At 39.1% G+C, this 14,593-nt stretch overlaps 3 protein-coding genes across 17 annotated transcripts in view; all 3 read left to right on the top strand.

Annotated features, from left to right (window-relative positions):
• rnf19b (ring finger protein 19B) overlaps window positions 1-3,719 on the top strand; it is a 35,964-nt gene extending 32,245 nt beyond the window's left edge. Inside the window, exon 10 of the mRNA XM_038724995.1 lies at window positions 496-3,719. Coding sequence (XP_038580923.1) covers window positions 496-940 — 445 coding nt within the window. The 3' untranslated portion in view covers window positions 941-3,719. The remainder of the gene's footprint in view (window positions 1-495) is intronic.
• Window positions 3,720-4,479: 760 nt separating this feature from the next.
• ndufs5 (NADH:ubiquinone oxidoreductase subunit S5) lies at window positions 4,480-8,561 on the top strand. 2 transcript variants are annotated; one of them, XM_038725542.1, is made up of 3 exons: window positions 4,480-4,567; window positions 6,588-6,807; window positions 8,350-8,561. In XM_038725542.1, the coding sequence occupies exons 2-3, from the start codon at window positions 6,592-6,594 to the stop codon at window positions 8,452-8,454; spliced, it is 321 nt and encodes a 106-aa protein (XP_038581470.1). In that variant the 5' UTR covers window positions 4,480-4,567; window positions 6,588-6,591; the 3' UTR covers window positions 8,455-8,561. The 2 variants fall into 2 exon arrangements, with proteins under 2 accessions (XP_038581470.1, XP_038581469.1); XM_038725541.1 differs by having other exon boundaries at window positions 4,480-4,595.
• A 4,513-nt stretch (window positions 8,562-13,074) lies between these two features.
• macf1a (microtubule actin crosslinking factor 1a) overlaps window positions 13,075-14,593 on the top strand; it is a 235,337-nt gene continuing 233,818 nt past the window's right edge. For 5 of the 14 annotated variants that reach the window (XM_038724202.1, XM_038724201.1, XM_038724187.1 and 2 more), the window contains exon 1: window positions 13,077-13,289. The gene's annotated coding sequence lies outside the window, so the exon portion shown is untranslated. Of the gene's footprint in view, window positions 13,290-14,593 lie in introns of all 14 variants that reach the window. The other 9 variants (XM_038724204.1, XM_038724200.1, XM_038724191.1 and 6 more) reach the window with 6 other exon arrangements.

Here is a 14,593-nt window from a genome sequence, read left to right as displayed (position 1 = left end):
GATACGGCCGTGTTTCTGAATGGTTTTGTTGTTAAGAATTTGATGTCAGCAGACTTTAGTACAAGACCATCAAAATTAAAATTACAAACGTTTTAATTCTTATATATTTATCTTGCCTTCATCATGGTGGTGTCTAAGGCCGTTCTCAGACACATATTCTTTAGCAAAAATAATCTTACATCTTAAAAGATCAATGGCTCAAAAGGTTGAATATCCGTTTTTCAAAACAAAGCAGCAAATTCTGTATGCTTTTTACCTGATTTTTCTAAACACACATTTATGGATAAATGATTTCAAAGTCAAACTAATGTTGACTCAGTGCATCTATCCTTTAAATACATTTCCAATTGTTCTCAAAAAGTTCCTGTTCTATATAACTAATATAATCCAGTGGACCCTACAAAAGTTGTTGCAAGTTTTCCATTATAGTCCAAAGATATCTTCCTCTCTGTGTCACACTGAGACTGACTTGTTGTAAATCATGTGTCTCTGCAGGGAGTGCACCAACCTGGAGATCCAGGTGGACATCGAGACCAAACCCAGCCATCTCTGCCTGACTAGCGAAGAGGACCTAACACCGCCCCCGGGCTCTGCTGCTATGGCGACCGTCTCAGGAGGGGAAGAGCCTCAGGACTGCAGCTCCCGAAGGGGCGGAGCTTTGTCTGGCTCTGCGTTGGGACTGTCCCCAGGAGCATCAATCAGGGAAGGTCTCAGAGACGTCACCCTGGCTCAACCGGAGAGCATCCGCAGTGACCTGGAGATGTCGGACACTCAATCAGACGACATCGCAGAGCTGACGTCAGACGACTGTGACTCTCCTCACCCGAAAAGCTGTCACCTGGGGGCCGGCCAGCAGCCCCAGGGCCCCTCCTGCCGAGTCCTGAACCCCTCCGAAGGCCTTCACTGTCCCGCAGACAGTAACGTCATCCTCTACGTCTGAGAGCAGCTCTCAAGATTGCACAAAAAAACAAACCAATCCCCCAAATGTTACATTTGAGCTCTCTCTCTTTACTTCATGGCTTCTTCATTTCTCGTTTGCTGCTTTTGCGACTCACAGACACTTGTCTTAAACACAGACAGGGTTTGTTTACTTTTGTCTGTCTGTCTGTCTTATCTATCTACCTGTCAATCTCCTCACTGAGTAAATTGTCAGGGCTCTACCTCTGAGATTTATAAGATAAAGATTAATGTTTACTAGTTGGTGCAAAATGCCTTGGCTACTTAAGCAAAAAGAAAAAAGAGGTACAAATTTTCCACAAGAAATATTGCAAATTTGAAATTATGAAATAAGGTGAAATGTCACCAAGCACAGCAGAGGGAGAAGGACAGAGGGGATGTTTATAACAATGTGTGAATGAATGTGAGCTTTGCACACAACTGTTGTGGCTTTATTTTCTTCCTTTTCCTCAATTTATATTCAGATGACCTTGAAATTGTATTATTTGCTGTGCGCATTATTCTGCATGAGCCATACCTTGTGTGAAAGGTTATAAAGGGCAGTGTGTTTCTGTTACACTGGTGAAAGTTAAAGTTTACTTTAGAGGATAAATCTGTGCTTGAATCTCACTTTCCCTGCACAAGGGAGGAGAAGCAGGACTGGGAGAAGTTTTGAAACTACAGAAATAAGTGATTGAGTTCTGACAATGACATGGCTGGTCTATGACAGTTTAGGACCTTTTCCACACTGAGGACATTTTAAATAGTCAAGGACAGCCCAGTATAGGGGACAGGGTTGTCCCACTTTTTTGTTCTGAGATGTACATCAAACATTCATTTATCATTTCACAAATGATCCACTGAGACACATATATACGTATAAACGTACCTAAATATAATGTTAATCTCATAAAAGCAGAAACCAAAAGTCCTGCTGGTTTTTCTGCGATTTTTAGTCTTCCTCAGGGGATGGAGTTTACTCATGGTGATAACATTTCTAACTATGACAACTGAGCAAACTCTGTGACTGTGAGAAAGACTGTGAGCTGTGGTGGAAAACCCCTGAAAGATGGGACTTTTTACGGTCATTTTTGAAACTGAAGTGGTTACAAGTAATTCATTGCTATCTATAGTATATAAAAGTTAAAGTAATAAAATTTGAATGGATTTTCGCTAGGACTGCAACAAATTTATTTTCTTTAGTGATTATTCTACCAATTATTGTCTTAAGTTGTTAGCTGTTCACTCAAAGGACAAATTTTCACCTCTAATGTTTTAGATGGTTTCATTCCAGAAACAGCTTGAGGGCCAAAAAAGGTGAAATATTTGACAATTTCAGTCCAAGGTCCAAAACATTTATAAAATAAAAAGTATAATATATATATATTATATATAATATAGAAAATATTGAAAAACATCCACTATCATTTTCCAACAGTCCAAAACCTAAAGATTATCAGCTTACTGACATGATATGACAATGAAAAACCACAAGTCCTCTAATTGGGGAAGCTGGAACCAGATAAATAATTATAATGAAGCGATTAATTATTATCAAAATAGCTGCTGATTACTTTTTTGTCACTTGACTAATTGATGAATTATTTCAGCTGTAATTTGTGGTCATTTTTGAAGACTCATGGTCACTGAGGCTCTGAATAAAACACTTGATTTCCACCTGAAGCTGGCAGCCTAACCCGACGCTGCTCACTGTCAGAACTTTCTCACTGTGGTCCTGCTGTGTGTCATGTGACTGGACCATTGTTTTGGCTGCCAACACAACAGCATGACACACGCTTGACTAATTTTGGTTTCCAATGTGTTAACTTGATGTGCGACCCACTTGAACATTGTGAGTGAATGAATGGGCTTCTGATGAATGTATTTGTTTGTCCCATGTTGTTTTTGAATGAGCACTTGTGCACTTTATCTGAATTTATTGTATTTATCTTTGTTTCAGTTTTTTTTTTTTTTTTTTGCTATTCATCATCTGTTACTTTCTTTTTTAATTGCATACAAATGTCTGTGGTACAACCAAAATAAATCACCTACCAGAAGGCCTTTTATGTTGGATGTAACTAAAGAAGAGTTCGGCTCCAAAACATCAAATAAGCATTTTTTTTAAACAGATGCTTTGTCAAGTTTATCATCCAGCCTTTTTTAAAGGGCATCCAAGGAATCTTTATCAATTTTGTGATTTTTTTATGTTTGTCTGTATTAGTTTGTGTGTTACTAATCATCTTTTAAAAGTCAATTTCACTTTTGGAGCCAAACACTTCAAATATTGATGCCGATAAGCTCTTCTTAATCATACTCACTAGCCTGAATTGTTTCTTAGCTTTGTATCACCTCTGTGCTTCGGTTTTCTACCAGGTTTTCTACCAGGTTTTCCTTTAATCTGCAAGGAATCGACTTGGGAACCTTTTTCATCTCAGAGTAGCTTTATGGATTTAGCTGCTTATATAACCTGGCAGTGCTTTGTTTGGTCTGCACTTATCACATGTTTCTGCCTGCCTGCCTGTGAGAAAGCACGCGAATGTACCACGGACAGAGTGTGCGTGTTAATGGAAGTGTCCCATTAAGACCACAAGTGGTCCTGTCCTTATTTGAAAAGGTTTTAGAGTATATAGATAGCAATATTTAAGTGTTATTATATTATGTTTGTGTATTTCCTGTCTCTGTTCAAGCCCTGCCCTGTGTGGGGTTGTACAAGCAGGACTGTGAAAGACAACTTGTGGACCTTTGGGGAAAATTAAATAAACACAACCTGATGTTGCACCAAATAGTCAAGTCGTTGTTTGTTGTACTGTGTATATGTGCATATTGCAATCTTTCCTAAGCAATTTTGCTGAAAGTGTAGAAGCCATGAGAATTTTTAAATGTGCTAAAAAACCCACAAATGCCAAGGATTGAGGTATTTCTACTCCATTACATTTCAGAGGGAAATACTTTTTTCTTCGCCATGATTGTTTGATAACTTTAAATTAAGATTTTTGCACACAAAACATGAAAAGTTTATAAAATATATTTTATTATAAATTAAAATACTCAACAGTTTATATGAGCATTGTAAATGTAGTCACTTTGGGTTATGAAAATTTGTAACGGTATTTCTCAATATTTTCTTAATTTTTACAAACAATCAATTGATTATTGTAGAAAATAATTATTAGTTTTAGTCTAATACAAAATTGTTAAAAATGAGCTCCACCTCAACAACTACAACAGTAGAATCCTTCTTAATGAGTAATGAGTGATGATAATCTAATGATACAAAATATAACAATATTATTTTCTGCATTGAGTACTATACTTTTAATACTTCACATCTTCCTGATACTTATACGTTTACTTTAAGTTCAAACAATGCACCTCTGATCAAATGCACAACATCCTAAAACATCTGAATGTGTAATTGTTGTTAGATTTACATAAAAGGTAATTAGTGTTTTGCACTATTGCTGAGCAGTTCGTTATACTCCAGTTCAGTAGGCGGCGCTGTTTCACTGTTAAGCCAATGAATTCGACAAATAAGATACACACGACTGTCGCGTCCCTTCACGACACAGTCTGTGGTTTTACGGTTCTGTTTTGGTCAGCCGTAAAGCGAAACGGGTGAAGTCGGGGGAAGGTTAGTGAAGTGAATCCTGCAAAACACGGTAAATACAGACATTTTCAGTATAATGTCGTCGTCTCAGCAGCGCGGTACTTAATTTGATACCGTGTATAATTTATAGTGTGTTTGTAAATAGCAGCGGTTTGTAAACAGAGTGAGGTGAGAGCGGCCTGCTGTTAGCATTAGCAGGCTGTCATTGAAGGAGACTCGGGGTCTGAAACTCTGAATAAAAACAAAGATCTGACCCGGGGACACTTTAGACGAGGGTCTTTCGTTAATCTGGACATATTTTGACTTAAATAAAAAACACAGAGCTTTCACATGTTGTTTTTTTTTTTTACAGAGGAGGTTGGCTGGCTAGCGTTAGCTGTTGTAGTTAGCCAGCGAGCTAAAGTTAAGGTTAGTCAAAAGTAATAACGGAGAAAGGAGTTTTATTATAGCAAGATTATTAAATATGACATTCGTGCAAATAACATTTAGTTTGGACCTAAATAATTTTACTGTATGGGGTAAGATGAGCAGATTTCTGAAATGAAAACTTGGTTTGGTGGGCAGTATGTCATTAAAAAAATACAATATCATTATATATGAATTATAAAAAAAGTGGGGAAATTTCGATTTTGTAAACTGTCAAATATAAGTCTTCTGAATGAAATCAAGTCATTTTGAGGCAGAAACTACCTTTTCAGTCAAGAAGTAGAGGCTGCAATCACTTTCTGGCAAGTGGAATAATACATTACATGAGTTGTTTTGGCCATTTAAAGATATTTCAACCGGTAAAAAGGACTGGATTGGTTTGTACACTGCAAGTAAAATAATGTAGAGTCTTAAGGATAATCATGAGAGAGATCATGTCTTTGTTTTGTATATAACAAAGTCATGATAATTATAGGCAATAGTCTGTTTTCCACATATAAACAAGGATATTAGATACACCTACCAAACACATAATCCATCTGCAACAACAGGCTTTTATTATTGCTTATAGTAAATGTCATGCCTGGTTACGCTATAAACTGCAAACACTTATTTGGCCACAATTGTGATTATTCCGTTAAAAGAAACGTTAAAGTATCACAAAGACATACCTTTGCTTTTACCACGTACATAAAGTGATGTTTATTTGCACGTCTGTTTGATCCACATAAAAGCAGCCTTTAAGAGACTGCGTGATGCAGCTTTAACATGCTGCGAGATGAATGAATGTATTTAAATTATTTCATATATGTAAAGTACTGAAATTCCAACAATAATTTAATTGTCACTTCTAAGTCTGGGATACAGCAGACTGAAATGCCAGGGCACCTATGAAAGCAAGATTCATGCCCTGTTTCATTCTGCACTGTTGTGCATAATTTCTCGTTTGTGTTTGTATCAGCAGTTAACTAGAATATTATGGGGGTTAATTGTTCTAATTAACATAACATCATGTTGTATGTGCAGAAAATACAAAGGTGTTTTCTTTCTAAACAGGCTTAACAATTTTTAACCCCAAACCCAGTTGGGAAACGCTGCAGCTGCCGCACCTTCATCAGTCCCTGGTTCAAAATCAATCATTCTGGATCTGTAACAAACATTAGCAGTTTTAAAAGCAGGGGTCTTAAACTGTAGCTTTTGGTAGTAACCATTAATGTGGCTTATTTAATGCCCACAGGGATTCAGTCAGACCTTGTTGTCAAATGGCATTTTGTTTTGAAATCAAGCAAATTTGAAATTGTACTTTGAGGATTGTGATTCTCATTTTAATGCTGAAAGATTAACATGTCCTTGAAACTTTCCTTTGAACTGCAACAAGTGCCTTCTTTTACGATACTGTAAATCTAAATAATGTGCTCTGCTATCTACACTGACCACTGCTGTATCAGTGGTATATGTAATAACCATGCAGTGCTGGACAATATGCAGTGTTTTTCTCAGTTGTTCCCACCCTTTTACTTCTCTAATGTCAGTTTTTCAAGGTGTGTTCTCTCTGTCCTCTCCACTACGTCCTTCATCACCCTTTCTTCTCCATCCCTCCTTGCTCCTCCTTCATTAGCATCATGCCGCTTGTGGACCTGCAGACGCGTCTTGGCATCAACCTGGACCGCTGGCTGCTGCTGCAGAGCGGAGAGCAGCCCAACAAGAGGCCAGCGCGCTGCCACGCCTTTGAGAAGGAGTGGGTTGAATGTTCCCACGGGATCGGGCAGACCCGCGCCAAGAAGGAGTGCCAGCTGGAGTTTGAGGACTTCTATGAGTGCATGCACAGGCAGAAGACAGTAAGTCTCTGGGTGTGACCACTTATTGACTTCTGTATGCAGCCAGCAGCATTTTGAAGTATTTTTTAATTGTAGAGTTGACTGACTTACAAAACCAGGGTTCATATATTGCAGAGCTATGATAGTGTTTGTTAGGCACTGTGTCCTTTTTGGATGCTATAACTGAGCTAACTCAATATTTTCCACTATAGTAGTTAAAAAAAGAATCAGTATACCAGCAGGCAATAAAGGCACATGCTGTGAACAAAACAGGGACGGCAGCAGCCCGAAGGTTAGAGACACTTGTGACTTTTGGCACTTGCTTTTTAATAATGTGACTTTTTGTTAAATGGATCTGTCTGTCTCGCATTGGCCCACTTTTTTATTATCATGATGTCAGAATAAAAAGAAAAATTGCTATTAATAGACACTTTTTTCACATTTTATTGTGTTAAAACATCACAGTGGATGTAATTGCACTTCTTTTGTCACTGTCAAAGTGAAACTTTCTATTTAGCAGTGTCAGAAAATCCTAATTATGTCCACTATGCTGTAAAACACTAAAACATGAGAAAGCCCAGGGGGGTGAATACACTTTGTAGGCCCTGTATCATAGCCTGTAGGGCATCACTCAAGAGTTTGTTTGCGTCATTTGGGTCTGCTGATAAAGTAACCGTGCTGCTTACGCCATCTAATCCTGTTTGCTTAGCTTTAAAAGGATTTAAAATAAAACTGAATATGCTGCTTATAAGTTTCTCATGAACTCTCAGACAGTATTAGATGCAATTGCCTCCCACTGAGTTAGAGGCCTTATTTGGCTTTAATGCTATACATGTCGGCATTTCTTTTTACCTAAGCAACTTTCAACTGCCTGATTCTTATATAGAGTTTGGTGTGATGGATTGTAGGGAGGAAGAGAATAAAAGGAATAAAGGAACAAAAAACAAAACAAACATAAGGGTGCTCAGAAAGACAAATCTAATGCTTTATATAATGCCAGAGTTAAACTGAGGTCAGTCTTAATGGCTGTGTGTGTCAGCAGAGGAGAGACTGACAGACGTGCTGCCTGCTCACTGCGAATGTGCTGCAGCAGCACTAACTTCCTTGCCTGGATGCAGACGCCTTGATTTGCTCATTAGCCAAGTGCTGATTAAAGATGAATGTCAACTAGCACGATGTTTGAGTCTGACGTGAAAGTAATTTATTAAGGGTGAAATGTTAGTCGTTAACTAGCTGATTGCAATACACAAGACTATATTTGACTGCCTGCATCTCAGCTGGATTTTCCATTTTGATGATTTGGACAGAGTTCTGTGTGTTACTTTACAGCAGAGACCAGGGGTAGGAAGCAGTTCTTCTTCTAGTTCCTCAGTTTCTCAAATGACACACGAGTCAAAGACGATGTTGAAATCACTTTTGTCTTTGACTTAATCATCCTCATTTTTAGGCAAAGTGAAACAAAAGGTGGAGGATGTAGAACATTTTCTTTACTTAATTTTGTCCCTCTTTCTCTCCATCCTTGTCCGCCTCAGTACTAACCTCTTCTTCTCTTACTCCCTGCAGCACGAGAGGCTTTATGCGATCCGTCAGCAGCGTGACAAGATGGTGAAGGAGGGGACGTACACGCCACCACCCTGCCACTCAGGCAAGGCAGACCAGCTGCCATGAGGGAACACACAACTGTCCGCAGTTCTGTTCTTGTTTATAGTAAATCAGATATCACCATTTCCAGTTCGCCTGTACAAGTTTGCAAATAAATGTTATCATCCACTGTACTCTTCTTCTGTTTTTTTCCCCTTCTCAGTTTTCTCTCTTTTTAGTGTACAATTTTTAATTCATTGTCTATTTATAGTCTTATACTAAGTGTACAAATCTCAGTACTTCAAAATACTTTTCTTAAGAGTTAAAACAAATATTACTTGCGATGAAGTGACGGTGTTGTCTTAATTATATATAGTATAATTTAAGTCAGATTTTAAGTGTACTCATCTACTGTACAGAATTACAAATGTGAGGTACTTTCTTTGTAGTTACTGGTACTTTACTTGAATATTTCCATTTTATGGTACTTTACACTTCACTTCTATTCCACTACATTTCAGTACTTTGTACACTTTGAGAGCAATACTTAATACAATACTTTACAAATATAGACTTTACATTAAAAACATGAGCATATAAATTATAATTGTTATAGATTGAACTACCCAACAGTATATTAAGCACTTAAAGTTAGCTACCACATTAAAATGCTGCTTACCCAGGAATGCATTTGCAATTTTAATAAATACACTGAACAAAATTATAAACACTTTTGTTTTTGCCCCCATTCATCATGTGCTGAACTCAAAGATCTAAGACTTTCTCTGTGTACACAAAAAGCCTATTTCCCTCAAATTGTTCACAAATCTGTGTTAGTGAGCACTTCTCCTTTGCCAAGATAATCCATCCACCTCACAGGTGTGGCATATCAAGATGCTGATCAGACAGCATGGATATTGCACAGGTGTGTATGGTGTTGCGTTGATAATTTTGTTCAGTGTATATATACTAGTATATCAGTCACAGGTGCCATTTTCCTGCACTAACTACTTCAAATTTTTAATACTTTAAATAAATTTTGTTATAATACTAACATTTATTTAACGTAACATTTTCAACATTGAACTTGTACATACAATGGAGTATTTTTACAGCACTGTATTGCTACTTTTACTGGTAATGACATGCCTGATTAGTGAAGCAAATCAAAACTGCCCCAAATGCTCTATGTTTACATAAAATAAAAATGAAGCTAATGATTGAAAGCAGTCAGCCTCTGAGTGATAACATGCTGCAATACAACAGATTTTACTGAATAGCTTCACCACAGCTGGTTAAATGACTACTGGTGAACAATCTAATGTCCTTCTAGCTATTGAATTGTGTTCAGCTGTGCCTCTGCTGTAAATCTTAGTTTATGAAGTCCATTTTCTTAACCCACAGACCTAATTTTGGTAAACCATTAAATGTATTAGTGAGTAATCGTTCCAGAAGGACGGCTGGACCACTGATATGAATGGATGCTGTTTGACTCTGTTGATTCAATTACCAGCATTTAACTCTCTATGACTGATGGGATTAGGAGGCTGTGTGAACCGCCACAAGATGGAGCCAAGAGCACGGAAAAATGTTCGAAGTCCTCAGGTTGAAGTTCCCAGGTTCATTTGTATGTGCAGAGTTAAGCCTGAGAGTAATGAGGAGGCCTGTAGCTACCACTGAGGACACAAGGGTAATGCCCTCTAAAATTTAGAAGAGGTGTTCATGTTCTACATTCACACATGTATTACACATGTTACTTGAGGCTGATGCACATATTTTTAGACTTAAAATCTAAATAACTAAATGAGTTTTGTTCAATAGAATTACATAACTGGCACAAAACCACGTGAGATTAAAGGAAATACAATCTGAACAGTTAAATACTAGTATCTTCTAAGTCTAGTTTCCCTTGATTTTAATCTTCCTTGGGTAACTATAACCTTTAACAGACAATACAAAGAAATGTTTTACTATTACAGAAACCATTTGACCCTCCAGATTTATGAACAAGTACTGAAACTGAATTTTCATTTCAGGTGAAAATATTATCTAAATGAGGCCAAACTGAAAGATGTTTGACTCTGGTGTTGAACTGGCCTTTGGCAGCTTGGAGGTATATCCACAGTCTAAACTGTAAACCCAGTTTAATGTCACATCTTAAAATGTGATCCATTAAACTCTGTTGAGGTTCTTGACTTTGTCTTTTTATGCCCATGTGTGAATGAATAAGTTTTTCCATGATGAATGACTCAGGCGGTAAAACTGAGTCTGAAGGCCTTCAGGTTTAATTGTCCTCTTGAAATCCAATTTGGTCTCATTAAATTGAAAATTCCAGATAATTACAGCTGCATTGTACAACACTGAACAGTGACGACATCCATGACTCACATTATCACAAGGTTTCACTTATAAATCACTATAAATTAAATTGTGTCTTCCTTCAAAGCCAAAGGCACCTTCACTGACCAGTAGATTGTGTTTTTACTGAAGGATAATCAATCCAGCTTTGTTCAATACTGAACGAAAGAATGAGCAATGATAGCAGTGAACTTTACCCAGTGTTTATCATCACAGTAGCCTTCAGTTCATGTGGCCGGTCAGTCCATTAGCTGCTGTTTGATTAAGGCGCCAGCAGCAAAGATAATCCAGCACTCTTCTCTGATCGGCCACGATGGAGGGAGGATGAGAGAGCTGGATTATCTCGCAACAGAGCTCAGCCACCAACAAACACACAGCAATCCCAGTGATACCCAGTGCCAGACAGTCTAACATAAGACAGACCATCAACTAATAAAACCATCATTCAATAACCACTTTTAAGTGGACAACTGAAAATGTCTGTCCTGCACAGTCAGGCTCTGGTGTGGTATTCTGCAAGCCAGACTTCAGACTAATGTCATTTGACATGAAGCTCACTTTCTTTCGTAGAGATGAGGTAGAATAAAGAATATAGACCTCAAAGATGCAGACAAGTAAAACCCAAATTACTTTAAAAGCATAAACAATATTCTTGTTGTGGAAAAGTGAATAGCTCTGATTTAGTGAAAAATTATATACTTTAAAGAAATCGATAGTATTTTTAAAAGAAAAATTATACTTGTCAACATGTAACTATATACATAAATATATATATTTCCCTTCATAAAAAGAAATATTGTGCCTCCCTATACAACAAAAAACAGAAAAATACATATGACACTGCTAAAGTTGGAATTCATTTTTGCTAAGAAATCATGTTTGGTGGTTGTTTTGATTTGGGTATTTATTTGGTCAAAATTGTAATAAACAGGTAGAGGAAATGTATGCTGAAGAACATGAGTGTTGAATGAGTGTGAATTTTTGGTTGGCCTCTGTATGGCAAACATTTGCTTATTGAAACAACCAGCAGACACAGAGCAACATTAGCATGTCTTTGGAGCAGTGTTTCTGGCCAGCTCGTGAATCTAAGTCATCTAATTAATCAATATTAATTTTCCTTTTAGCTCTGGTTTTGGTCTCGACCAGAGAAATATGTGGCTCTTTAGCAGCTAAATACTCCACTGTGTTCACCAGCTGGTCGCTAACTTTGTTTGGCTGCTGTTTGGTCCTGAGAAGAAGTGTGTTTTTTTCTTTTCTTTTCCATAAACAGCTGGGTACTGCTGAAAACGACACCATGAGAAAGTTGAGACTGAACCAAAAGAGTAAAGATGCCAAAACAAAAGTGAAAGACACAGTAGAGCTGAGTGGGGTGATCATTTTCTGTGGGTTCATGAAGTGACCTCTTATATATTGCACAAATTCATTCTCCGACTTTTTTAATATAAAAACTAGTGTTATTGTAGTTCTGGAGACGGAATAGGTGGAGGCTGATCTCCAGGGTTCCTCAGTCCTGCTTTTGGGGCCCCCAAATCAATATATCCGGTTTAAACAAAGTGCAGAATATAATATCAATGTTTGTAATCGTAAAAGATTGCAGGGATAGTGTGCATTTTTCACTTAAATTACAAAGGTATTAACATGCAAACCCTAAAGCCTGGGGACCATGGTGGTCTGAAACTCTCTGACTATGACCCCAAGTGAGCCAAAACAGTGAAGACCTTCTCCCTGCTGATTGGGAGCGGCAGCACAAACACGAAACACTCGTCTCCATCTCTCCAGATGTAATCAATTGCTTTTTGAGCTATACTCCCCCTCTTCCAGCTGTTTGGAGAGTGTGTGAGTATGTGTGTGTGAGTCTGTGTGTTTGGAGGGATTAAAGAAGCCCAGATTAATACTAGCCCATCTCATGTGATGTAAAAGTTCCAGCGGTCAGATCCAGCGCTGCTTCTAATCCTGAAATAGGCTATATACTGTATGAATGAGTGGCCGCTGCAAATATGCCAGTGTGAACGCCCTTTTTTTCCGCTGTCCTCCCCAAATTGAGAGAAAGTGCGTGTGCGTGTGTGCGTCTCGGCCTGGGTTTGGCGGTGCTGCTGTGCCACGGATGACGCAGGAGTACAACCCAAATTTCAATTTCCGCGACACTTAACACACCCAATAGACATGGGTTAGGTGTCGGAACCGTGGAAACAGCCTATTGAAGAGAAAGCGAGAGAAAGAGAGTGTGTGTGTGTGTGTGTGTGTGTGTGTGAGAAAGCGGACCAGGGGAGGAGGGCTGGTGGGGGGTTGTGGAGAAGAGAAGAGAGAGAGGCAGAGTGGGAAAGGAGGAGGAATCGGACAGCCATTACCATTCAGGATTACGCTGCTACTCTGCCCAGCTTCATCCCCCCCGGCTGTGGTGTCGGTTCGGTTTTGGAGGAAGCGTGGTAACTGAAACCCGATCAGTGGTGCGGAAACATCCAACCTTTTAGCCATCCATCCGGAGGAGAGGGAGCAGCGGCGGTAGCATCCCCGGCCTCCCTCGCTCTGTGCTCGGATTGCAGGACCGCTGCTGCCCGGTGAAGGTAAGCCGCTCCGGAGCTCGTGCAGCCTGCTGGTGATTTCAACTCTGTACTAACCCGTGCATGTTCACATTAGCATAATCATAATCACGTATTTTCAAGACCAGTCGAGTCGGGTGATGATATTGATTGTTAATTAATACGGCTACCAATTAAAACTGCCTGCTCGAAACGGATTATTGTGGTCATATAAACTCACGAGACACACAAATTAGTGTTGTAACCCTATTTTAACCGTGCATATTAAAATGACTTGGGCTTGATAAGGTGTTGTCTTGATGCTCCTCACATAGACCTTAATTATCAATAACGTGTTGATTACAGGCTCCGCTATGATTAAAAAGAGATGCACTCTGTGGTTTTAGTAAAATAATCTTATCGCCTGAAACGGTCCGGTTTCTGAGCACGCTGCTCGTGATTTGTGTTTCTGGAGGGCTGGGCTGAAAATAACCAGTGGACACTCAATCAGAGAGGGGTTGTGTGGCTGCCGAGGTTTTACCCACTAATGAGAGACTCAGCAGCGGCAGTGTGGAGGCAGAATCCCGTCAGCAGTCACAAATGGATAAATGTAATTAGTTGGTGTTATCCATCCAAGCAGAGGCGGTGTGTGTGTGTGTGTGTGTGTGTGTGTGTGTGTGTGTGTGTGTGTGTTGGACAAAGAGCCCAGTGCTTCCAGTCTGCGCGTTTGGTCTCCATGTCTGATGTCCATTCATGCAAACACATTCCCCCTTCACATTCAAAGAGGAAAGACAGCGAGAGAGAGAGAGAGAGAAAAGCATGAGTGCAAAACTGGTGACATGAAACACCAGCTGCAGACATGGCTCAATTTTATGTGAGGCTGCATTTATTGATCTGTGCAATCCTCATACAGCCAATTACATCTAGAGACCCTCCATCATCACACCTCTACCTCCACCTGCTGTGTGAGTCCCAATGGACTCCCTCACTGCAGGCTGTCTGTCTGTCTGGAAAATCTCAGTGATATTATGCAAGGTGTAGTCAGACAGAGAAAGAGAGAATCAGGATTCAGGGCTCCCCTCCTGCCGCTTTGTACCAGATGGTCAAGCTGCACATCTCCCTCCAGCCTTATGTTGGACCTTCAGCTATAGCCTGCTACTTTTCTTCAGTCAGATCTGACATACAAGAAACAACCTATTCATAATTTTTTTTCTAGTTTATTCAGGAGAAATTCTATAATTAGGTTGGTCTTTTCCACTCATGTTTCCTATGTACCGACCATAGACACCCCACTACTCTTGTATGTTGTAGTGTGGAAAGCATTAATAATATGTCTCTAATGCTGGGGA

This window comes from Micropterus salmoides, unplaced genomic scaffold (genome assembly GCF_014851395.1).
Source record: "Micropterus salmoides isolate LMB-PRFRI ecotype aquatic unplaced genomic scaffold, ASM1485139v1 Ms_hic_scaffold_17, whole genome shotgun sequence".
Lineage (NCBI taxonomy): Eukaryota > Metazoa > Chordata > Actinopteri > Centrarchiformes > Centrarchidae > Micropterus > Micropterus salmoides.
The sequence above is the reverse complement of the archived record's forward strand: the minus strand, read 5'-3'. Positions and strand labels throughout refer to the sequence as shown.

Bases quoted from the DNA above. Each gene is read 5' to 3' on its own strand.
- ndufs5 (XM_038725542.1), top strand. From the start codon at position 6,592: ATGCCGCTTGTGGACCTGCAGACGCGTCTTGGCATCAACCTGGACCGC. The intron at 6,808-8,349 runs GTAAGTCTCTGG...TACTCCCTGCAG, and splicing joins GCATGCACAGGCAGAAGACA to CACGAGAGGCTTTATGCGAT.